The sequence below is a fragment of the Scophthalmus maximus genome, chromosome 16 (assembly GCF_022379125.1).
Source record: "Scophthalmus maximus strain ysfricsl-2021 chromosome 16, ASM2237912v1, whole genome shotgun sequence".
NCBI lineage: Eukaryota > Metazoa > Chordata > Actinopteri > Pleuronectiformes > Scophthalmidae > Scophthalmus > Scophthalmus maximus.
The window spans coordinates 6,264,087-6,288,218 of NC_061530.1; the positions used below are offsets into that span (position 1 = coordinate 6,264,087).

At 41.7% G+C, this 24,132-nt stretch overlaps 3 protein-coding genes across 10 annotated transcripts in view; 1 reads left to right on the top strand and 2 right to left on the bottom strand.

The window, feature by feature from the left end:
- Positions 1-62: 62 nt before the first annotated feature.
- LOC124849426 (sulfotransferase 2B1-like) lies at positions 63-16,921 on the bottom strand. 3 transcript variants are annotated; one of them, XM_047327692.1, is made up of 6 exons: positions 6,041-6,248; positions 5,296-5,507; positions 1,389-1,515; positions 1,191-1,285; positions 863-1,043; positions 63-717 (listed from the first exon to the last, which is right to left on the bottom strand). In XM_047327692.1, the coding sequence occupies exons 1-6, from the start codon at positions 6,177-6,179 to the stop codon at positions 584-586; spliced, it is 888 nt and encodes a 295-aa protein (XP_047183648.1). In that variant the 5' UTR covers positions 6,180-6,248; the 3' UTR covers positions 63-583. The 3 variants fall into 3 exon arrangements, with proteins under 3 accessions (XP_047183648.1, XP_047183649.1, XP_047183647.1); XM_047327693.1 differs by lacking the exon at positions 6,041-6,248 and adding an exon at positions 16,789-16,921 and having other exon boundaries at positions 64-717; XM_047327691.1 differs by lacking the exons at positions 5,296-5,507; positions 6,041-6,248 and adding exons at positions 2,262-2,473; positions 3,007-4,034 and having other exon boundaries at positions 65-717.
- On the top strand, positions 7,288-20,890 carry LOC118287723 (amine sulfotransferase). 3 transcript variants are annotated; one of them, XM_035613206.2, is made up of 8 exons: positions 7,293-7,438; positions 17,867-17,974; positions 18,222-18,380; positions 19,421-19,629; positions 19,804-19,930; positions 20,216-20,310; positions 20,413-20,587; positions 20,706-20,890. In XM_035613206.2, exons 3-8 carry the CDS (start codon positions 18,227-18,229, stop codon positions 20,822-20,824), a joined length of 879 nt encoding a protein of 292 aa, XP_035469099.2. In that variant the 5' UTR covers positions 7,293-7,438; positions 17,867-17,974; positions 18,222-18,226; the 3' UTR covers positions 20,825-20,890. The 3 variants fall into 3 exon arrangements, with proteins under 3 accessions (XP_047183650.1, XP_047183651.1, XP_035469099.2); XM_047327694.1 differs by lacking the exon at positions 17,867-17,974 and having other exon boundaries at positions 7,288-7,438; XM_047327695.1 differs by lacking the exons at positions 17,867-17,974; positions 18,222-18,380 and having other exon boundaries at positions 7,290-7,438.
- The window catches only part of si:ch211-176g6.2 (ras-associating and dilute domain-containing protein), a 28,765-nt gene continuing 23,297 nt past the window's right edge, over positions 18,665-24,132 (bottom strand). For all 4 annotated transcript variants that reach the window (XM_035613201.2, XM_035613200.2, XM_035613205.2 and 1 more), the window contains exons 17-18: positions 22,655-22,794; positions 18,665-22,558 (exon numbers count right to left, since the gene is read on the bottom strand). In XM_035613201.2, coding sequence (XP_035469094.2) covers positions 22,465-22,558; positions 22,655-22,794 — 234 coding nt within the window. In that variant the 3' untranslated portion in view covers positions 18,665-22,464. The remainder of the gene's footprint in view (positions 22,559-22,654; positions 22,795-24,132) is intronic.

Here is a 24,132-nt window from a genome sequence, read left to right on the forward strand (position 1 = left end):
TATATTGCTCATAATATTTAGAAAGGAACCAATGAATTCAGACAGACAAAAGTTGTGATGAATATTCATTTGGACTATGAGTGGTTTCACAATGAATTTTTTTTTAATCATTTTTGGGTCTACAAAGCACAATAATGAATTCGAAACAATGCCATGAAGTGTACACTTTAACATGTAAATTTTTTCAAATGACAAAAATATCAAATTAGCAGATTGGGAATTACAGCTATTTAAACATACGTAATCCCTCCATTATCAGAGGTCAAAAGTAATTGGATAAACTACATGATTATAAATACAGGAATTTTATTTTAACACTTGGAGGAAAACATGTTAAATCTAGTGGTTATTTGTAATATATCAGTATTGCCTTGTCACAAATCAATAATAACATTTTGGGCAATCTTAAATTAAGGACAGTCGTTTCTTAGAGGCTGAAAACCTTTTTCATTAAAAGTATCTTGACAAATAATTTCGAGAGAATAAAACTTCACATACCATGTCAAAGACTCTCTAGGGTGATACTCATGATCTGTTTATATTCATACACATCTTTGTGCATCATTGTATGGTGGAGTGATTATTATTTAGAATGTTGGACTTTATTTTGATCCCATACAAATTTATATTTGACATCCTTCATTTTGTCTTTATAAACTTCATCAAAGAACTCTGCTTCTGCCACTGTTAGTTGGTTTTTCCAGTCTCCAGTGATTCCTGAAACACAATACACTATTATATAACATGTGAAGACACAATATGTACTGACCTTATTTTGATGTAACTATTACACTTTTGCTATGAATTTAACACAACGCAAGTGTCCAGAAATACAGTATGCATGTTATTTATTGAAACACACCTTTCCTTAAGAATTCCGACTTTGTCTGGTCCATTATTCCACGAGGAGCCAAAGAATAGTTGGACATTTTGTTCTGCTTCATGTTCTTGAACAAACATCGGTCTGCTATCTTCTCTATCACCTCAGTGTCTAGAGGTTTCTCCAAGTGCTGAGCGATTCTGGCCACAGAATCCTTCAGGTCCTGCCCCAAAGAGAAACACAGCTCAGCTCATAATCCGACAATAATTGTATTATAATCACTGTGTTTTCTTGTGAGGTCAGAATTGTTTGAAAAAATGCTTCAAAGAGATTTGAGTAGAAAGTCTTAAAGAGTACTACAAAATCTCACAATGATCATTTCTTCATAGGTGATGTACATTATGTGATCTTTATCTTCAGCATTCAGCCAGCCCTTTACATGATCAAACCATGAACCAAAAGGCACTAGAAGGGAAAGAAAAACTGTTTTTGTTTTTTTACAACCAGCCATCATCAGTTGTATTATGAATGAATACTGTATTGGAAAGGTTATGAGAAGGAGCTCAACCTTTTCCATCAAGGAACTTGTGGAGAAACTCGCGCTGCGGGCCTGAGTTCACAAAGTAGGAGGCTGCTTTAGAATAATGGAACAAAGATGTAAACACATCTTTGGGATTCCTCATGACATAGATGACCTGCAGTGGAGATATGACATCAATTAATCAATGGTACAAACGGTGATGGTACATTGAACATAATAATATTTAACTTGTGTCGTGGATAATTAAAGGGGCAGTAAGCGATATAAAACCAATACACCTTTTTGTAAAAATCAGCCAGTCAGTGAAGTAAAATCATTAACAACAACAAAGAAAGAGACAAGATATCTCTAAAATCGCTTCCTGCCCTATAAGGCCTTCAGAGTGTCAGCACAAAGTAGTTCTTGTGATGTAGTTGAAAATAACAACTTGGGAGGTTTGAGTTTAGTAGACTTTATGTGTCTACTAAACTCAAGCCTCATATGGCTTAGGTTTTCAGATAGTTTCTAAATTAGTACCATGACGTTTTTTGGCGGTAAGTTATAGTTGCTTGCTGAGGTGAGTGATATAGTGTTTTTCATGGGTACTTAAGTATGGCTACAGTGGTTGCTGTGGTAATTTAAAATTGTTTGTAAGGGGTATGGAGTGTTTGCTGAGGTGCAACATTGGATTGAAGTAGGTACAAGTGTTGCACTATTATTATTATTTTTATTATTATTATTATTATGATGCTTTGTATTATAGTAATAATATCTGTTTGATTAACGGCGTGAGCAGCTTTCTATCTAGCGACTAGCTGAATATGTCAGCTTTTAACTACATAGTCCCCTGAGAGGTGAGCTGAAATAAAAACAATGTGTGGCTTAAATGCGTGCGCAGTTTTCAGGATAAGACATATTTACCTTTGGCTTAACTTCAAAGAAGCCTGGAGGCATCATGTTGTAGTGGAAGTGAGTAGCGAAGATGCGAGGAGACGGCCTTGTTTCTAGATTAAATTGGCAGGTCGTGTTCTGCTCTAACCAGGGCACCCGTTCCCAGTTAGGAAGAGACTCAACGGAGGCCTGATCGCCTCCACTCATGATCAGTGGGACAATCTCCTGCGACCAAGTTGTGCCTAAACAAAGAAAACAGACGTTTCCTAAAATATAAATTTTCATTAACGACTAATGCACTACTATAGTTATAGTAATGAATATATGTCTATACGCTCTCCATATATGAGCCTATATCTTGCAGTAGCTTACTTAAAGCATATATTATTATTTATGTATGGATATTTACATTTATTTCCCACTTTAAAATTACATTCAAATTCACCTAAAGCCCAGATGTCCCAGTTTTCCACCAGCACTTTTATGAATCTTTGTAGAGCAAACCATGGAAAAAGAATCTCAAAGTCTACACACAACTGTAAGCTGATCTGTGTGTATCAGTATTTAACAATCTATAAATGAATACAAAGAATGTCACAAATAATTTTTAGACATTGGTACCAACAGGAAGCTATTTGAAAGTGAACATTATTAGATATAATACATTGAAGTTTCTATTTAGAATATTTATTATATAAAATAGATACAATATCATAAACCCAAACACACTATTTAAGCAGTATGTGGTGTGTTATGAGTAAGAGGGGGAACTCACCTGACTTGGGATACGTTACAATGATAATATCATCTTGGCGAAAAGAAAAGTCTTCGTAGTATTTCATGCTGCGTGGAGTGTACAGTGATGAAGGCACGTAGACCCCTTTGTAAAGCGAATATAACTCGGCCTCGGTCATTCTGTGTCTGAAAGAGTAAACTAAAGGAGTGGAGAGCAGCAACTCAGCGAGCAAGTTGCTTCTTCAGCTATTGAAAAAGACTTTGCCTTCATTGCTTTATATCTGCCTAAGCAATTACCAGAGGGGATATAAGCCAAATGACGGTTTCTCAGACAAACATGACTTCATATGTAACAAAGATGACGCATTCCCTCACTCACTCACTCACTCTGAGTTTTTTTTTAACTATATCCTCCCACCCACCACCAAAATTGATGATTACTCCTTGAACATGAATTTTGCTCTCTTTTCCTTCTGGTCAGCAAATTTCTCAATGACTCTCGAGTTAAAGTTTTATTCATATTAGGGGTCCATGTACCAGCAGTGCTGACAAAACCCTATTGTTTTTGCAAAGATTCTTATGCTCATTTTCCCGTAGATAAAAGTCTGGCTACAGCCTTAACTTTGCATGTTGGAGCAGTGCCACTTTCAGGATTGGTCAAGAACCCTTCCACACACCTCAGACACAAAAATTGACACACTTCTGCCCCTAGAGGGCGCTACAATAAAAAAATATGCGTTTTGGCCTATAACTCCCATACCGTAGATCGCAAATTTATAAACCTTATATCCACGCGTTCCCTGAAGGGAGGTGAATGTACTAAGATAGGCCACTTTATCGGACACCTACTTTTTTTTTGGGCCTAGGCCGTGCGTCCTATCTGCACGAAACTTGCCACGCAGCATCTCCAGACGTAGCTGACAAAAAGTTGTTGAAAGAATTTTGCACCATTCAAAATTGTGGTAGTAACGTACATTAAAATAATCATTTTTAATCATGTCTCTGTATTCCTGATGGTGCACTGAGAGAATGACCTCAGTGCTGGTGATCACCATTAGCTGAACATCTGCTCTCAGCACAGTAGTAATACTCAGTGGCTTGCGACTACTGTCGCAAGCTACTGTGTATTACTACCGTTGTACAGCTGTGATGAGAATAAAGGCAGTCTATTTTAATGCAACAGCATCAAATTGATACTATTTTAACAGAAAATAATAGACTTTGCCTAATATTTGATCAAATCCGCCACTCCCTGAATCCTATATAATATAGAGGTGTGTGTGTTGTAGGTGCCTTTAAAAAGTCATTATTTTCTAGTGAGATGCATTTGTATGTTCATGAAATAGTTATTTTCCATGCCAACCCAAAATGATTGCGGGCTCCATCCTGGCCACCCCACTGAAATTGCCCTGGCTCCGCCACTGCTCTGATAACCTTCAGTAACAAGCAGCAGGTGGGGGCTGTGTTGACCAGGCAGCTACTTTCACGTGGCTCCTACTTAGGCCCTCGGCTAGGTACTCTGCTATTGACTTTGTGGAGAAGGTTATATAATATTACCCTATACATATATAAAATATTGTCAGACAAACTGCCGATATTAGCTAAAAAAGGAAGCCCTACGTTGATGGTACATTGAGCATATTATTATATAACTTGTGTCGTGGATAATTAAAGGGGCAGTAAGCGATATAAAACCAATACACCTTTTTGTAAAAATCAGCCAGTCAGTGAAGTAAAATCATTAACAACAACAAAGAAAGAGACAAGATATCTCTAAAATCGCTTCCTGCCCTATAAGGCCTTCAGAGTGTCAGCACAAAGTAGTTCTTGTGATGTAGTTGAAAATAACAACTTGGGAGGTTTGAGTTTAGTAGACTTTATGTGTCCGGAATAATGGAATTCGCCTCATATGGCTTAGGTTTTCAGATAGTTTCTAAATTAGTACCATGACGTTTTTTGGCGGTAAGTTATAGTTGCTTGCTGAGGTGAGTGATATAATGTTTTTCATGGGTACTTAAGTATGGCTACAGTGGTTGCTGAGGTAATTTAAAATTGTTTGTAAGGGGTATGGAGTGTTTGCTGAGGTGCAACATTGGATTGAAGTAGGTACAAGTGTTGCACTATTATTATTATTTTTATTATTATTATTATTATGATGCTTTGTATTATAGTAATAATATCTGTTTGATTAACGGCGTGAGCAGCTTTCTATCTAGCGACTAGCTGAATATGTCAGCTTTTAACTACATAGTCCCCTGAGAGGTGAGCTGAAATAAAAACAATGTGTGGCTTAAATGCGTGCGCAGTTTTCAGGATAAGACATATTTACCTTTGGCTTAACTTCAAAGAAGCCTGGAGGCATCATGTTGTAGTGGAAGTGAGTAGCGAAGATGCGAGGAGACGGCCTTGTTTCTAGATTAAATTGGCAGGTCGTGTTCTGCTCTAACCAGGGCACCCGTTCCCAGTTAGGAAGAGACTCAACGGAGGCCTGATCGCCTCCACTCATGATCAGTGGGACAATCTCCTGCGACCAAGTTGTGCCTAAACAAAGAAAACAGACGTTTCCTAAAATATAAATTTTCATTAACGACTAATGCACTACTATAGTTATAGTAATGAATATATGTCTATACGCTCTCCATATATGAGCCTATATCTTGCAGTAGCTTACTTAAAGCATATATTATTATTTATGTATGGATATTTACATTTATTTCCCACTTTAAAATTACATTCAAATTCACCTAAAGCCCAGATGTCCCAGTTTTCCACCAGCACTTTTATGAATCTTTGTAGAGCAAACCATGGAAAAAGAATCTCAAAGTCTACACACAACTGTAAACTGATCTGTGTGTATCAGTATTTAACAATCTATAAATGAATACAAAGAATGTCACAAATAATTTTTAGACATTGGTACCAACAGGAAGCTATTTGAAAGTGAACATTATTAGATATAATACATTGAAGTTTCTATTTAGAATATTTATTATATAAAATAGGTACAATATCATAAACCCAAACACACTATTTAAGCAGTATGTGGTGTGTTATGAGTAAGAGTGGGAACTCACCTGACTTGGGATACGTTACAATGATTATATCATCTTGGCGAAAAGAAAAGTCTTCGTAGTATTTCATGCTGTGTGGAGTGTACAGTGATGAAGGCACGTAGACCCCTTTGTAAAGCGAGTATAACTCGGCCTCGGTCATTCTGTGTCTGAAAGAGTAAACTAAAGGAGTGGAGAGCAGCAACTCTGCGAGCAAGTTGCTTCTTCAGCTATTGAAAAAGACTTTGCCTTCATTGCTTTATATCTGCTAAGCAATTACCAGAGGGTATATAAGCCAAATGACGGTTTCTCAGACAAACATGACTTCATATGTAACAAAGATGATGAGTTTTTTTTAAATTATATCCCCCCACCCCACCTGTACAGTGATGAAGGCATGAAGACCTTTGAACAGCGAGTATAACTCGGCCTTGGTCATTCTGTGCCTCAAAGAGTAAACTAAAGGATATTAAGATATGCGATATTAAAGAGCAGCAACTCAGCGAGCAGGTTGATTCTTCAGCTATGGAAAAAGACTTTGCTTTCATTGCTTTATATCTGCTCAGCTGAAAGGAAATAAGGCAAATAACGGACTGGAAGTAAGCCAAGTTTCTAAGACAAACATGAATTAATATGTAACAAAGATAACTCTCTCTCTCACTCACTCACTCACGCACGCATACACTGTTGAACCTCAGAGCCGGACTGTGACCAGAGTTCAGACTTTATAAAATCATTGGATACAAATAAGTTTTTTTCAAAATGTTGGTGTTATAAAAAATTTAATTTGTTCTGCTGACGAAAATGAATTTAATTTTGCTAAATTTTTATGCGCCAGCATTTGTTGAACTGGACTGACTGTGAAAATATGTAGGCCTAAATAAAAACTTTTGTTAAAAAAAACAACAACAAAAAACTTTCTTGCTTTCTCTCTCTGTAGCGGATGTAGATATTGTATGGAGTGGATGTGTTTTATTCTTTCTTTCTCTGTATATGTTGAAAATAGTGTGCATTCTAGATGTTAGTTAGAGCGCGACTAGTGCCACCAGCCCACCTACAAGTGATGGTATGAGTAAACAATATTTATTTCATAATTCTTTTGGTGTTACTGTATACATTTGTAGCCAGGTTGAAAATATTCATACACATAGTTGTTTGTAATAAAAAGTAAAAAGTAAAAAGTATGCTTCATCCAAGGTGTCCACTTGTCAATGGGCTGACGTGGGAAGAGAGGGAGAGAGAATGAGTCGAGAGAGAGAGAGTCAGGAGAGAGAGAGGGAGAGAGAGAGAGAGAAAAAAAGGGGACCGGAGAGAGACGAGAGAGGCACGGTAGTTCGTTGTTGGATTTTTACAAGTTTGTGCAGCAAAAGTTTGGCCATTATTCGGATTATCTGATAGATTATCTGCAAGACAACAAGTTGTGTGAGTAAAAGAGAACTTCTATCCGATGTTTGCTGTCATTTCTTTGGCTGTTGACTTGTGGTTGTTGCTTTTTTAAAAAAAAAATTTTTTTGGATTGATTACAAATTTGCGATTACTTATTTCAATCTAAAACAGTTACTGGGTGTGTCTATTGTTAAGAGGTAAAAGTCTTCATTCAGATGACTGATTGAGGTGCTTGCATACTGTCATCGAAGGGTTATTGTGCATTATTTTCTGTACATATACATTACATTGAGTAGGACTCGAGCAACCCAAGATAAATAATTTGAAAGTTAATAAGAGGTTCCCTGTACGGTTTATTCAGATAAAGAACTCAGGGCCCCATTTACATAGTAATGGTTAGATGGGGTACATAAAATGGAGGCACTGCTGGGATAAGTCTTGGGTTCATAATAAGATCAAAGTAGTCAAGGGCCGCTCTCTCTCTAAAGTTGTTCAGAGAGGCGGCCTTCCTCCCAGCAGTAGAGATAGGGTCCGTGTTGAGCAACTGCTGAGAGGTGCTGTGTCTTCTGACACAATGCTAATTCAGCTACGCTTGAGGGAGCAAAAGATTCAGCCATCAACCTTTCTACAGCTCCTCGGAGAGATCCGTGCTGAAGAAGAAATATGAGGCTTCAAGGATGAAGCACAGCACTTCAGTGCATCATGTACAAACAAAACTGACAATGGATGTAAAACAGGCAGAGATTCAAAGCCTTAAAGCTGACATAGTCGATTGTTGCAGCTGTGGTGACTAAGCCATCTGAAGCTAAAGAGGAGTGTTCTAATACTATATCTTCAACCACCTTACACCCTGAAAGCATGACGACTGTGAGGTAACAGCCTTAAAGAAACAAGAAAAGAGACTACAGCAAAAACTAACTAAGAAAGAGATTGTGTCCGATGCGTCGGCTAACCCAGCTGCAGTCTCAACAATGGAAGCTACCAATAAAGAGTTTCCAATCCCCACCCCAGACCCACCTGTGAGCAAGATGACAATGTGGGCTCTGTTCATGGCAAGGCCCTGGCCCATTAACACTACCCCCAGTAAAGACCTGCAAGTTTGTCTGCAAGGTTGACTTCTCGCAACCTGTTGGCCAAGAGATCATCTTCCTTCGCTCCACGTCCAGACAGTGTGTTACTGCAGCCGCTGGTAGTGCCAGGCCATGCAGTGAACATCAACAGTTTCAGGATCTTGGTCCAGAACCAGTCCCTAAAAGAAACTGTTATTCCAGAGGGGACGGTCATGTATCGCACTGAGTGCATCATTCCTGTTCCCCTTGACAAGTCAGCAACATCAGACTTTGATGCCAAACTGATCAACTTTGGGGACTCGCCTGTTCCGCAGGAGTGGAAGGAGCGGCATAAGGAAAAGCTGTCGCAAAAAGCTAATGTCTTCTCCCTGACTGAATGGGATGTTGGATTAGCTAAAGATGTAGAGCACACAATACGCTTGTCTGATCCTAGACCCTTCCGCCAGCGCTCCCGTCATCTGACTCAAGCAGACATTGATGATGTGAGAAAACATCTTCAAGAACTCCAGTGTGCAGGCATTATCAAAGAGTCTCGCAGCCCCTATGCATCACCAATCGTGACTGTTAGGAAGAAAAATGGAACGATAAGGATGTGTATTGACTACCGGCTACTGAACAGTCGAACAGTACCAGACCAGTATACCACTCCCTTTATTGATGATGTAATGGACTCCTTGTACAGAAGTTGTTGGTTCTCTTTACTTGACTTGAAGAGTGGCTATTACCAAATAGCTATGGCTGAAGAGGACAAGGAAAAAACGGCATTCATCTACCCACTGGGGGTTTTCCAGTTTGAGAGGATGCCTCAGGGAATAATGGGAGCCCCAGCAACTTTCCAGAGATTGATGGAGAAAACAGTTGGTGACATGAACCTGCTCCAAGTTATCGTCTACCTGGACGATTTGATTATTTTTGGAAAGTCTTTGGAGGAACATAAGGAGAGGCTTCTCAAAGTCCTCGACAGACTTGAGGAGGCTGGGCTGAAGATCTTTCCTGACAAGTGTCAGTTTTGCCAACCCAAGGTGAAATATCAAGGACACATCGTGTCAGCAGATGGCGTCTCAACGGATCCAGGGAAAATCAAGGCAGTCACCAGCTGGCCACAGCCTACTGACCTGAAGACCCTGAAATCATTTTTGGGCTACTGTGGATACTATCGCAGGTTCGTAACCAACTATGCTGCCATCGTCAGGACACTGACAGAGCTAACAAAAGGTTATGCTCCCACACAGAAGAGTAAGAAGCACGACAGAGACTCTACAAAGACCTACTTAAAAGAGTCAGAACCCTTTGGAGAAAGATGGGACCAGTCCTGCACCGATGCGTTTCACCAAATCATCTACTGCATGACCCATGCACCAGTGCTAGCCTTTGCTGACCCTAAGAAGCTGTACATTCTGCATGTAGATGCAAGCTTAAAAGTACTTGGGGCCGTCCTGTATCAGGACCACTTGGAGGGATTGAGACCAGTTGCGTTTGCAAGCAGAAAACTGAGCCAGTCGGAGAAGCGATACCCGATACACCAGCTGGAGTTTCTGTCACTCAAGTGGGCCGTTGTGGACAAGTTCCACGATTACCTTTATGGAGCTCGGTTCACAGTACATACAGACAACAACCCCTTAACGTACGTGCTCACGACAGCCAAGCTTAATGCTGTTGGACACAGATGGCTTGCTGCCTTACCCATGTGTGACTTTGATGTCAAGTACAGACCAGGCAGGCACAACATAGATGCTGACCTTCTCTCAAGGAACTTACCTGAGAATGACCACGCAACTGAATGGGAGACCATACCTCAGGCTGGGGTTAAGTCCATCTGTCAGCAGGTCTGCCTCCCAAGATCTTCAGATAGTCCACTACGGTATGTGGATCAGTTGGGATAATCTCCTGATTACACTCATCTACATGTTCCTAGTACATCTGGAGTTGAAGTCTTTGGAGCACATGTCAAGACCAGAACTTGGAGGTGCACAAAAGAAGGATGCAGTGATTGGACCAGCTTTCCAAGCAGTTCAACGGCAGAAGTGGCCGGAGGATGCAGACATGCATGAGAGTGCTCTCTCAACTGAAAACGAGACAGAGATAAACTGATCATAAAGGATGGATTACTTCATTGGTTTAGCAAGCGGCCCTCAGGGGAAGAAGTCACTCAGCTTCTCTTACCAAAGGAGTTTCGTGAAGCTGTGCTTAGGTCCTTGCACAATGACTTAGGACACCTGGGAATTGGGAACTACTTAGGAGTAGATTTCTGTTTTCTTTCAGAGTATTTCAAGAACTGTGGAGAATGTCTCATCTGCAAGACACCTTGTCGGAAAGCAGCTCCATTACATCAAATCAGGAGCAGTGGACCAATGGATGTTGTGTGCATTGATTTCCTGTCAATGGAGCCTGACCCCAAAGGCACGAGCAGTGTGTTAGTGATCACTGATAATTTCACACATTACGCACAAGCTTTTCCAACAAAGAACCAGAAGGCTCAGACTGTGGCAAAGATCTTGGTGGACAAGTAGGTTGTACATTATGGTCTGCAAGCCAGAATCCATTCAGATCAGGGAAGGGATTTTGAGAGCCATCTGATCCGAGACCTCTTGAAGATGATGGGAGTTCGGAAGTCGTGGACTACTCCATATCATCCGCAGGGAGATCCGCAGCCAGAAAGGTTCAACCCACCTTGCTCTCCATGCTGGGGACTCTGAGCCAGGAAAGGAAACAGAAATGGAGTCAACATGTGGGGTATCTGGTTCATGCCTACAATAGCAGTAAGTGTGATGCCACAGGGTATTCACCTTAGTCCTTGATGTTTGGTAGATAGGCCAGCCAGACTCCCTGTAGACTTGTGCTTTGGTACGTCTCCAGATGGTAAAAGAGATAGCCACTCGCAGTATGTGGTGAAGTTGAAGGATGACTTACAGAAGGCCTACCAACTGGCCACAGAAACAGCAGACGAAAATCATCAGAGAAATAAAATTTGCCTATGACAAAAGGGTTGGTTTTCAGTCTCTGGCGTTGCTCAAGAACTTGGGACTGAAAGGCAAACACGAGTTGCAAACCCGATGGAGTCCTATTCCCTACGTAGTAGTGAGAAGAGTGCCCAATCTGCCAGTTTATGAGGTCAGACCTGAAGATGGAAGAGGAGGCATTAAAACCCTTCACAGAGATCATATCCTAACTATAGGCCACCTTTTGAGGCTGCCAAGGATGGAGCTGGATTGTGACTCACCCACAGGACCAAAGACTAGAGCTACGACTTCCAAGAGGCGGACTCAAGTCTACCCCGAGGTTCAGAAGGTCCTACAGGAAGCAGAGGATTCAGACTCATCCTCTTACTTTGAATATTACAGACCACCAAGACCCAACCGTATCTGCTCAGAAAACCTGGAACAAAGAGGCACTGAAGCACCGTCAACGGTTGCACCAGAGGATGATAATGCTCTTTCGCCATTAGACGGGAACTCTGAGGCGGATGGTTCTGAAGAGGAACTTGCAAATGAAGAGGAGCAGGTACTTGACCAGGATTCTGCACCTAGTTCTGACACTGGCTCTGATCAAGAGGATTTGGGACAATTTGAAGACCAAAATGCTGGTTTTACAGAGTCTGTCAGAGAGGTAGACAATGTAAGTGTCTCAGGAAGCAGGCTGGAAAAGAAGCCTGAGCCCTGCCCAAAAAGAACAGTCAAACCAGTTGTACGGTTAACATATGATGAGCCAGGTAAAGCCAGAGATCAGCCCATCACTATTATACATAGAGGTGTTGTTATAAAGATTGGAAAGGGCTAGACAGGTACAACCTAATTGGCACCTTTCTCTTTTACTGTTTTGTTGAGTTGAAATGTTATTAGTCTGCTGAGGACATCAGCAGACAACCCAAGGGCTTGGAGTTTAAGATGCCCTCCACTTCAATGAGCACCGTCCTGAGCCCCTTTCAACCTGTGCTTGAGCACCCACAGAGGTGTAGAGTGCCTGTTTGATTGAGAAGATCTCTCTCTCCCAGACTCCTCTGAAATGTGGAGCTGCAGGTGGGTTGAAGTGAACGGCTATCTTTGCTTTGGCAAGGCTCTGTTTTAACTCCCGGGACAGTGACGCAAAGGCCTCATGCAGCTCCTTCTCTCCTGCTCGGAAATGTGTCCCATGATCCAAAAACAACTCAGCTGGAGTACCTCTGCGTGCAATGATGACTATTTTGCACTAAATGAAGCCTGTCCTTCTGGCTATCATTATTTGGAAAAAGCCCGCTCGGTGGTGGATTAGCAGTAATACACCGCTGTGACTTGAAACTCACCCCTCTGTCTGAACTGTCCTCCTTTGAATGCCTTGCTTATAAATGCAAACCCCTCTCCCCAGTGACTATTCTTCTCATTTACCGGCCACCCAGATCAAACCCAGCTTTCATCCCAGAGATAAGTGAACTTCTCACCTCACTCTGTACCACATCTTCAAATATTATGATACTCGGTGATTTAAACATTCACCTTGACACCCCCTCCTGTCACTCTGCAGCTGAACTCCTACAATTATTGGACTGTCTAAACCTCAAACAGCATGTCGACGTCCCCACACACAACAGAGGGCACACGCTCAACCTGGTCATTACTGACACTGCCCCCATCAAAAATCTGCTGGTGTACGATCTGGGAGTGTCTGATCACAAAGCCATTTCATTGGAGTTGAACTTATCTCACCACACCAAGCCAAAACGCCAAATTAATTTCAGAAACCTAAAAAACATGACTTTGCTCCTCCAACAAATACCCTCCGCAAAATTCACATTATCAAATGAATCAGTGGATTTTTACAACACCCTGAGCAGTATCCTGGACCTCCACACCCCTGTGAAAACACAAACAGTCACCTTCTCACGCCCAGCCTCCTGGTTCACTTCAGATCTAAGGAACAAGAAAGCAGCAGGGCATGAACTCGAGCGGCATGTTGCAAGAACTGGACTCACTGTGCACAGATAGGCCTATCAAGAACACCAAAAGGCCTACTCAAAGTCAATTAGAAAAGCACGGTCACAGTTCTACTCAAACATCATCAATACAAATCCTGGAAACTCCAAGCAGCTTTTTTCTACTATAAATCATATCCTCAAGCCTCAAACTCTCTCACACACCGGTACCACAGAAGAGTGGTGCAATAACTTCATCATCTTCTTCAGGAAAAAAGTCGACACCATCCAGCTCTCCTGCTCTGTCAGTCCCTACTGCCGACCCACTTCCTGAGATGTTTCAGCCTCTCTGCTGCTTCCCCAAGATCTCTCAGCGAGAGGTTGAGGACATCATCCACAGGATGAAACCCTCCACCTGTACCCTGGACCCTTTTCCTACAGCCCTGGTAAAATCCGACGTCTGTGCTGGACGCTAATCACCCAAGTCATCAACCACTCATTCCAGGCTGGATATGTTCCATCTGATCTCAAAACTGCTGTCATCAGACCCCCCCCTCAAAAAACCCACCTTAGACCCAGAAATCCTCGCCAACTACAGGTCCATTTCCAACTTCCCATTTTTGTCCAAAGTGTTGGAAAAAGTAGGCGCCACACATCTTCAGGACCACCTAAATTCTCACTCCCTATTTGAGAAGTTCCAGTCTGGCTTCCGTTCCGCCGACAGCACCGAAACAGCCCTGGTCAGGGTCACAAATGACCTGCTGATTGTGGCTGACACTGGATCACCATTGCTCCTCATCCTTCTGGATCTGTCTGCAGCTTTCGACACGGTTGACCATAACATCCTCCTTCAGCGCCTCCAACACACCATTGGACTCTCCTTGGGAGGAGCAAAATCGCAAACACTCACTGTCACTTGTGGAGTCCCCCAAGGGTCGGTTCTCGGCCCACACTGTTCACCCTCGACACTTTTCCCCTTGGCCGCATCATCAGCCAGCATGGAATATCATTCCATTGCTAAGCTGATGACATACAGCTCTACATAAAAAAAACAACCCTTTTCCCATCTGCAGCCTCACTTTCATGGTCATCATCATCACTGAGCCCCTGCCCTGAGGAGATAAAGGAGTGGATGACAGAAAACTTCCTACAGCTTAATAGTTCCAAAACAGAAGCTATTTTAGTTGGCACACCACACCAGGTCCAGTCATAACCCAAATCACCTTCTCTTGTCAAAATATACCCCTGTCATCAACAGTCACCAACCTGGGTGTAAGATGTAACCCTCATCTTCCATTTGACACCCACATTAAACATCTGTGCAAGACATCCTTCTATCACCTCAGGAACAATGCCAAACTCCGTCCCACACTCTGGCTGTCAGATGCCGAAAACCTTGTCCACGCATTTGTCTCCTCAAGGCTGGACTGCTGCAACGCTCTCCTCATCGGGACTACTGGCAAGAGCATTCAAAAGCTTCAATATGTCCAAAACAGTGCCGCTAGGATCCTGATGAAAATATGACCACATCACACCTGTCCTTCACTCACCCCACTGGCTTCCTGTCTCTTTCACGATTGATTACAAAAATCTCCCTACTCACCTATCAGTGCATCCATGGCAATGCCCCTCTCTACCTGAAAGATCTACTCTCACCACAAACCTCCTCACCCAACCTCCGCTCCGAAAACAAAACCTTCACCCTTCTCCCCTCCAGGACCAGGCTGCGCACCATGGGGGATCGAGCCTTCTACTCAGCCCCTCCGCGCCTGTGGAATTCCCTTCCAGATAACTTAAGGGCTCAACAAAGCCCTCTCTCTTTTAAGAAGGGCCTGAAAACCTTTCTTTTTAACAAACATTCCCCTAAATTTTTGTACTTTTTCTTCGACCAATGTTTTTTCTTTTTAAACCTTCTTTTATCTTGTATCTACTCTGTAGCACTTTGAGATTGCTTTTAGCAATGAAAAGTGCTCTATAAATGAAATTTATTATTATTATTATTACTGAGCAGTGATGAGGAGGTTGAGTGTACGCATAACAGCAGCATGAAATGACTAAGGCAGGGAGAGAAACCATATTTAAACAGACAGCGTGTGTGTTGCAATGCTATTGGATAGATGAGACCAGCTGATTAACTGCTGATCGCAGGAATGACAGGCTCGGGGAATGACGACAAGAAACTGATAGTGCACATCGTGAGTGTATGACAGCCAGGATGACTGAGAATTAAAGTACAACCAAAGCCAGCATGAGAGTAGTCTTCTTGACTGAATATACGATAGATCTACATTTGACTCATTGAAGTCTGGGGACGAGGTAAGTAAGCAGCTGCTAGGTGGGACAAGGCTTACTCTCAAGCATCTTTTCTGGTAAGCAGTGCCTTTGGGAAATCTGGAAGATGAGGATCTTTGCCTTTTAATAGTCTGCGGGTGTGAAGCTGCTTCATTGGTCTGCTGTCCCACTGAGCACCCACGCGGTTAACGTCTACCATTTTTTATCTCCATGTGTAACAATTTTCCACGTCTGGATCTTTGTAGTTGGCAGAGACTGCCCCTACCAACTTTTGTATCTGCATTGTAAGCAGCGGACTGCTCAGGATCTTTTGCCAACTGCCTTTCCGTGCTTCAAAGGCTTGGCGTTACAGCCTCCTTTTGAGCATAGAAGTGAGGTATGTTCTTACGAGGATTGGCGTAGCATATGTACTCCTCCTACCTCAGTGCATGTAGTCTAGTGGCTCTGTGTAGGAAGGGGCCTAGTCTGGTCCGAATGGCAGGTGGTCATCCCAGAGTAACCAACCTCACTGGCTCGATGGGGGTGATGAAATGTGGACGATGCACACCAATGAGGACGAGGATGTCTTCCTCTGAAGACTAGTTACTGGATAGGAATGATCCACTAATCTGAGGTGAGCTGCTGTAAAGGCTCCATTGATAAGGAACCTGCTCTTTGGTTGTGAGGAAGGGGAGACAAGGCATGTCACAGAAGCTCCATGAATTGGTCTGAGGGCGAGATCTTTCGGTGTGCCCTCTAGTCCAAGCTGCTTTGTTGCGGCTGAAAAGGCATCATAAACCGTATATAACCTTATATGCGGATATTTAATAGAAATGATGGAACATAGGGCTAAGGGGACATAGGGATAACCCCCATTTTTTATCTCTAGATCATGTGATACGCATTTGTGACCATTCTGAGACACAACTCTAGACGAAAAAAAGTAGCCCATCACTTCAGGTGGTCTGGCTCAGGGAATGATTATTTTTTTTCAAAGGACAAAATAGGTACAATATCAACAAACCCTTTTGTTGGAAATGAACACGCATGCTCCTAAATACATTTCACAGCTTGCACACAAGCAAAATATTATTTATGAAATGTCTCTGTGACTATTTAAGCAGGTATGTGGTGTGTTACGTGTAAGAGGGGGAACTCACCTGACTTGGGATACGTTACAATGATAATATCATCTTGGCAAAAAAGAAAAGTCCTCGTAGAATTTCGAGCTGTGTGGAGTGCACATTGATGAAGGCAGGTAGACCCCTTTGTACAGCAAGTATAACTCTGCCTCAGTCATTCTGTGGCACAAAGACTAAACTTAATCTTTAGCTGACTTATGCATTAATGACTAATGCACTACTATAGTTATAGTAATGGAAACCGTGGAAAAAGAATCTCAAAGTCCACAAACAAGTGTAAGCTGATCTGTGTGTATCAGTATTTAACAATCTGTAAATGAATACAAAGTATGCCACAAATATCTGTTAGACATGGGTACCAACAGGAAGCTATTTGAAAGTGAACATTATTAGATATAATACATTGCAGTTTTTATTTAGAATATTTATTATATAAAATAGGTACAGTATCATAAACCCACACACACAAGCATAAGCAAAATATTAATTATGAAATGTCTCTGTGACTATTTAAGCAGTATGTGGTGTGTTACAAGTAAGAGGGGGAACAAACCTGACTTGGGATACGTTACAATGATAATATCATCTTGGCGAAAAAGAAAAGTCCTCCTAGAATTTCAAGCTGTGTGGAGTGTACAGTGATGAAGGCAGGTAGACCCCTTTGTACAGCAAGTATAACTCGGCCTCGGTCATTCTGTGGCTCAAAGACTAAACTTAATTCAACGAAGAGGTTGATTCTACAGCTGTACAAAAAAAAAACTTGACTTTTATTGCTTTATATTGGCTAAGGTGACGGAAAGTAAGCCATATACAGAGTCAGTCCAATCCTGAATACTTTTTGGGGAAATGCACCAAGGAAGAAGTTGGTGGAAGGAGAAGAGAGGCAGGGATGGATAAGACACCCCAGAAGGTTCTTCCCCAGGTGCATGGCAAGAAAGGACATCCAGAGGAGGTACAACTCCAGTGGATTCCTTCAAGTGGATCTCTTGACATATCCCCAGCTATGGAGACATAAATAGGAAAATGTTTGTTTTTTTCACATCAAACACAAATTATTTCCATAACATACTTTTATTTTTTTTAATTTTTTTTGCAGGCTCCAGGTGAGTGGATTAAAAATAATTGTAATGTGAACAATACAAGGTGGAGAAAAACCTGAGGAATGTGACTCAAGAGATTAGAATTTCAATAGAAATTTTCACAGGTAATGCAGAAATCTGTTTGTTTTGGAATTGCATTTAAAGAATTTGTATGGATTAAAAAGTTGAAATGTATATGTCAGCGCATGCTTCAATCTAACAAGTGGAGACACAACATGTTTTTTGCTTAATGGCAGGTGTCCTTAGGCAAAGTATCAGCATGTTACTACATTTACCACTTTGACAGCAGCAAGAAATACATTGATAAAAACTGAATGCGTTCATTGATCTAATTCATTTGGTTCAATTTAGCATCAATGGATTCTCTGGACTTAGTGAGCCCATACCTGTTCAAGCACAAAAGGAGGAACTTTTTGGTCAAGGACACATTGCGACCCAGTGACCTTGATGCGCTCCAGCACATTGAGATCCGTCCGACTGATGTCTTCCTTATCACATACCCCAAGTCTGGTAATCTGCTTGCATTGGTTTTTTTACCAAAGATCATCAGCTACAACGACTTCACATTACAGGCAATGGTGAATAAAATTAGTGAAAAACTGTTATTTTCCGAATGGCAGGAAAAACACTAACTATCATGCATGCTTTAAAAAGTAGTCATCAGAAAAGTATATACTGTACATTTAAACGTATCAAGTTTTGAAGCAAAATGAAGGGTTAATTTAGGGAAATAAAGATTATTCAATTGTCAGGATTCACTCAAGCACAGGACACAGAACCACAAACACAAAGTATATCGAGTACTACAAGATTTATTACAATATAAACAGGGCATGTACAACCACTGGTGAATGCAAGTGACTAACAATAACAGACCCAAACTACCAAAACTAAGTGCTGAAAGGGAAAGAGGTACTTGGACGAGATGGAAGCGGAGGTCCCGCCCAGTCAGCAGCGGATACTGTACTGTAGAGCAGAGCAGGGACAGGGGAGCACATGCGCCAACCAACCTAGAAACAGGGAGTGAACCAAGAAATGAAAAAAGTCCATAACCCTAGCATTTATGATATAGGGCCTTTTTTTCAGCTCACAACAACACCAATATCATCCACCAATACCAGTTTACACATATGCTGTAATTCCCAGGATGTGCCTTCTCATGAATCTGTGTAATGGGCTGTGGTGTTGCTGTGATTTTGTGCTTTCTGATGTGGAGTGTGCTCCCTTTTTTGATGGAATCAAAATGATTGTGTCAGAGGACATTTGCATGAAGTTGAGACTTGGTCAACAGCAGTAGAGAGATGTAGTTAGTCTCTCTCAAAAAAAAACGACAGCTGATTTTTTTTTAATTACACAAATAAACTGTTCTGGATTCAAATCTTACCCACATTAAGATTATAATGTTCAGTTTTGAGACATTTTAAATAGGTTTTTCTATAACCCCCCCCAAATGTGAGAGTATGCATAGTAACAGAACAATGGCTCTCACGTAAGAGCTCCCTGGGCACATTTGGATCAATTTGTATGGTCCTCCATGTTTTATTTCATAGGCACAGTATGGATGCAGCAGATCTTGGTGCAGATCATGGATGCTGCCCACCCTGAACAGGCAGAGGACGGCCACAATCGGACACGAGTTCCTTGGCTGGAGGAAAGAACTGCAGACAACCCTCTCCGGGAGAGGCCAGACCCGCGAATCTTCGGCACACATCTCCCCGCTGACATGTTGCCTCTTGGAGTGAAAGCCGAGCAAAGCAAGGTAATTTAAACTTTGCTCTGATTCAAGCAGCGTATTTAATTTTATTCACTCTGAGCATTCATTTGTCAACAAGTTCACAAAGAGGAGCCCGCGTCTGTTGAGCTGTGTTAACAAAAATCGAACCAACAGTCATACTGAAGATCATTCATGAAAAATATATGTGTTCATCTTTAGGCAGTGTATGTCTGGAGGAACCCGAAGGATATCCTGGTGTCCTTGTATCACTTTGCTCACACTTGGGCCTTGCTGGAAACACCTAAAAGCTTTGAGGGTTTCTTTCAGCAGTTCCTGGATGGTGAAGGTAGGGACAGAGGGATAGTTTATTTATTGTGCTAAATCGTCTAACAGTGAATCAGCTTAAAAGTTTTAGTAAATGGAAGCAATTCCACCTGGGGGTGATATATGATTTTTTTTAAGACATGTAAGACATGACCAATACTTGAGATTAGTTATTTCTTTTCATGGAAAAAAAAACAACAAGTTTATGAATCTTATTTTGTAAGGTTGATAACATCCATTAACAGCATGTTTCACTGGCCCTCCGGGGCTTATGCAGCTCTGACATACATATTCTTTCTTTCGCCAGTGTACATGGGATCATGGTTCAATCATGTGCAAGAGTATTTTGCAGCACAGAACCAGCTGAATATCCATTTTGTGCAGTATGAGAATATGTTGAAGGTTGTGAATCTTATTTTTTTCATATCGCATGTTTCCGCAAGTCCACAAAGCAAAGTGAGCCAATGCACGCATTCTGACATGAAAACATCTTGCCATTGACAGGACCTCCGAGGGGAAGTTGTGAAGCTTTGCGCTTTCCTCGAAAAAGATTTGACAGGTGAAGCCATCGATCACGTTGTGAAGATGTCCTCCTTCAACAGCATGAAGACCGATCCCAAAGCCAACTACAAGGATTTAATCGAAAAAGGTCGCTACCTGGGGGAAACCATGCGCAAAGGTTTGTTTCCACATTGATGTTGTCTGGGATAGGAAAACGCATTTAGTAACTTGTGGTGTTGTGGTATAAGTACAAGAACGGGTACAGATGAATTATATCTCTGACTCTGTCTGAACAGGGGTGGCGGGTGACTGGAAGAATTACCTCACAGTGGCCCAGAATGAACGTTTTGACCAAGTCTTCAGAGACAAGATGAGCAACTCTCCTCTGACCTGCACTTGGGAGATCGATCAGTAACCTGTCTCAAATTCAGCTCAGCCCGTTGCAGGAGAGAGTTCAATCATTCCATTCAGTAATCCTCTTTACAAATGCTATTCAGCACTTTCGATATCCACAAAAAACTCTCCACCTCTCTTTATGCTCCTCGGAGTGGCAGGCCAAGTGTGACTAGTTATCAAACCCCCAGTGAACAGACGGCATTGAAGGTGGGGTTTAAATGCTGCTGTGCCGTCAGTCATGGATATAGTTGTCGGGGTTTAACATATCTAAGAATTTGGGATTTGCAGACAGAAAATCCTGTGCTAGTTAAAGCTCTGTTTAATGCTCAGTCGCCATGTGAAGTGTAAGTGTAACTTTACACTTCACAGTTACACTTACACTTGTGTAAGTGTACACCCCCCCCTGTGGAACTTTGTTTAATACTTGATTGCAGATAGTCTGCCTCAGTCATAGCTCAAAGCAAAGACTGAGCAGAATGCCAGCAGCGGGAATAAATCGGACAGAAACAACTATCTGATAAACTGATACTACTATTAATATTCACTGACATAATTACTTAGTCTCTCTATCTATCTCTCTTCCTTGCCCTGCAAAAACAGATGAACAGTTGTCTGCAGCAGCAACAAAAATGGTAACGATAATAATAATAAAAATAATAATTATTAATATTATTATAATAAAACCAGGACCATAGCCTACAGGAAAAATATTAATTGGCGGGCTCTACCTGTAAGGTAAGAGATCACCATCTGTCAAATGAAGAGACACTAAAAATCACTCTCGTCATGTTTTTATGCCTCCACAATTATCAACAAAATATAACACACATTGCACCTGTAATGGTTTTATCCACATGATCGATGAAAAAATATTCCAAGACTGGCAGCGGCATTATGCCTTAGTTAGTGCGTGTTATCTCTTCAAACAGACAAATGACAAAGACTGTTGCGTTGATGTAATTTCAATAGGCATGTCATTCTTTTTCTACTGTGAGACATGCAGCCAGCTTGTATGTTGAAGTTGTGAAATGTGACAGTGTCACAAAGTTTTGCAGTTTTCATGTTAACCATTGTCACATCTTAGCTATGTGTGTAAGCCTGCAAATATCTGTCAACACAAAGAACATTTCATAGTTTGAATAAGGTTGGCCTGTTTGCTTGTTGCTACCTGTCCAACAGCAGTCACGAAAGAAGACATTGCATACCCAAGTCTTATTGGATATGGCTATATGGAGAATTTGAGCCTTTTACCACAGAATCTTTGCCAAACCTTTTTTTTGAATCAGCTTCACTCAACACGTGGATAGATAAATACCATTTGTTGGTGACAGTGTAACCAATCTGATTTTGCCTGTTTATATTAATTTTGTATTCCACTTGTCTCTGGAAGCGAGCTTGACTTGAATCTCTCATTTCATGTCATGTTTACAGCAGTAAAACTCCATTGAGCAGCTGAAAACTGCTACTCAATTCAACCAGGACAGAGCTCATTTTATTGTGCCGTTTTGCCTTCACAAGAATGTCATCCTAAATTCTAGGTCAATACTTGTCTGCACTTGATTATTCAATGAGCCCTCCTTGTCAGCTTTAATGTGCTTGTGGTGCTTCAACAGTCTCTTGGTTAAATAAAATAAAATAAAAATGCTATGAAAAATGCAGTCAGCATCCTGTCTGTATAGCCTCAGCCATCCAGCTACATCTGGTCACCAGCAATCTCAGTCTGTCGCCTGATGACTTGATCAGCTCCTTTCCACTGACAGAGACAAAACAGAGACAATGAGGCAGGAAAAGAAATCAGGTAAAAAAATTATATCTGAATTCATGTTTACATTTTTGGTCAGATCCTTACCTCTTACAGTCCAGCCCAAGCAGACTGACTCCATTAACAGCCAGGATCCTGTCCCCTGGTACCAGCTTCTCACACCGGGCTGCGGGAGAGTCTGGGACCACTGAGCGGATGAAGATGCCTTTCACCCTCAAGGAAGTGTCCTAGAAGTTGAGGTCAAAATGACACTGACGTCACAAGATACATACAACACTGTTCACCCCGGTGGCGGTTCTAGCTTGTGTGGCACCCTGGGCGAACACCTCCTGAAGCACCCCACCTTTCTTGCAAAGTCATCAATCACATCATCAAATGAAATATGTCCATCAAATTATCTGTGTGTAAAGTGCTGCAGAAGTGAAAGGAGTTGGTGTAAACCATGTGCCCTGGATCACACATATTCTGGTGCACCATCCACAACTGCTTTCAAATACAGGCTGGTAGGTTTCTCCCTAATTCGCTCATTTATTCACTGCAGCTAACTCTTAACCCACAGGATTGAAGGACTTATTTTGCAGTACTGTCACACACGGGTGTGCCTCACTTCTGTGGGAGACCCTTGTCACGGCTCTCAGATGCACTGGTCCACCTTGCAATTTTAAGATAACCGGGTGTTTCTAAACTTAAAGGGGCAGTGAGCGATTTTAATCCAATACATGCTTTGTAAAAATCTGCAAATATTTCCTCCTGGTCCGCAAGCTTTCGGTTCTGTGTGCGCACCCCCCCCAAAAAAAATCCTGGTTTGAAGCGCAGCCCTGGCTGTAAATTGAAAAACAATTTACTGCACCCCTCAACAATGCATGTGCAGTTTGTAAACATCACTCCTAGACACCTTAAGAGACACGCTAGCGAACGGCGCACGACTCAGGGGTGTTGGCCTCGAGTTTAGCGCGTCGGTCTCCCATACTTGAGGTCATGGGTAAGTGACCTGCTGGTGATGTAGGGTAGCATTTGGTCAGAGATGTATTTAGGGATTGCCCGAGGAGTGCTATATAAGTTAAAACGAGGACCCATTCCATAGAATGGGTGTGATGTGAGTCATTTTTCCAGTCAGGAGCCTTGCAGCAGTGTTTTAGACCATTTGTTGGCGGGCAAGACATGATTTGCTGAGGGAAGTGAAAGGGGAGTAGCAGTAATCGAGTCTGGATGAAATAAATGCATGACTTGTCATTTCTAGTTCAGGTTTTGAGACGATACAAATGACTTTTGAAATGTTTCTTATAAGGGATGGGTTAGGGATTTGACATGTTGCTCAAAATGCAATGACACCAAGATTACAGAGAGTGGATTTTTTGGCTTGAGAAAGGGACCTAATACAATGAGAGATCTTGGAAGTGATGTTGTCAGGAGCTATGATGAGGACCTCAGTTTTATCTGCATTTAGCTGTACATATTTGGCAGCCAGACAGTTGAGCAGAGTGGTGAGTGTCAGTTTCCTCGGATTTAAATGAGATGTAAAGTTGAATATCATCTGCATAGAAATGATAAGAGATATTTTTGTG

Coding starts and splice junctions, on each gene's coding strand:
- LOC124849426 (XM_047327692.1), bottom strand. CDS start 6,179: ATGACCGAGGCCGAGTTATACTCGCTTTACAAAGGGGTCTACGTGCCT. Junction 1,516..5,295: donor TCTTTGAAGTTAAGCCAAAG/GTAAATATGTCT, acceptor TCTCCACTGCAG/GTCATCTATGTCATGAGGAA. Junction 1,044..1,190: donor CCTATGAAGAAATGATCATT/GTGAGATTTTGT, acceptor TCTTTGGGGCAG/GACCTGAAGGATTCTGTGGC.
- LOC118287723 (XM_047327694.1), top strand. CDS start 18,227: ATGGATTCTCTGGACTTAGTGAGCCCATACCTGTTCAAGCACAAAAGG. Junction 19,630..19,803: donor TGAAAGCCGAGCAAAGCAAG/GTAATTTAAACT, acceptor GTTCATCTTTAG/GCAGTGTATGTCTGGAGGAA. Junction 19,931..20,215: donor GCAGTTCCTGGATGGTGAAG/GTAGGGACAGAG, acceptor TTCTTTCGCCAG/TGTACATGGGATCATGGTTC.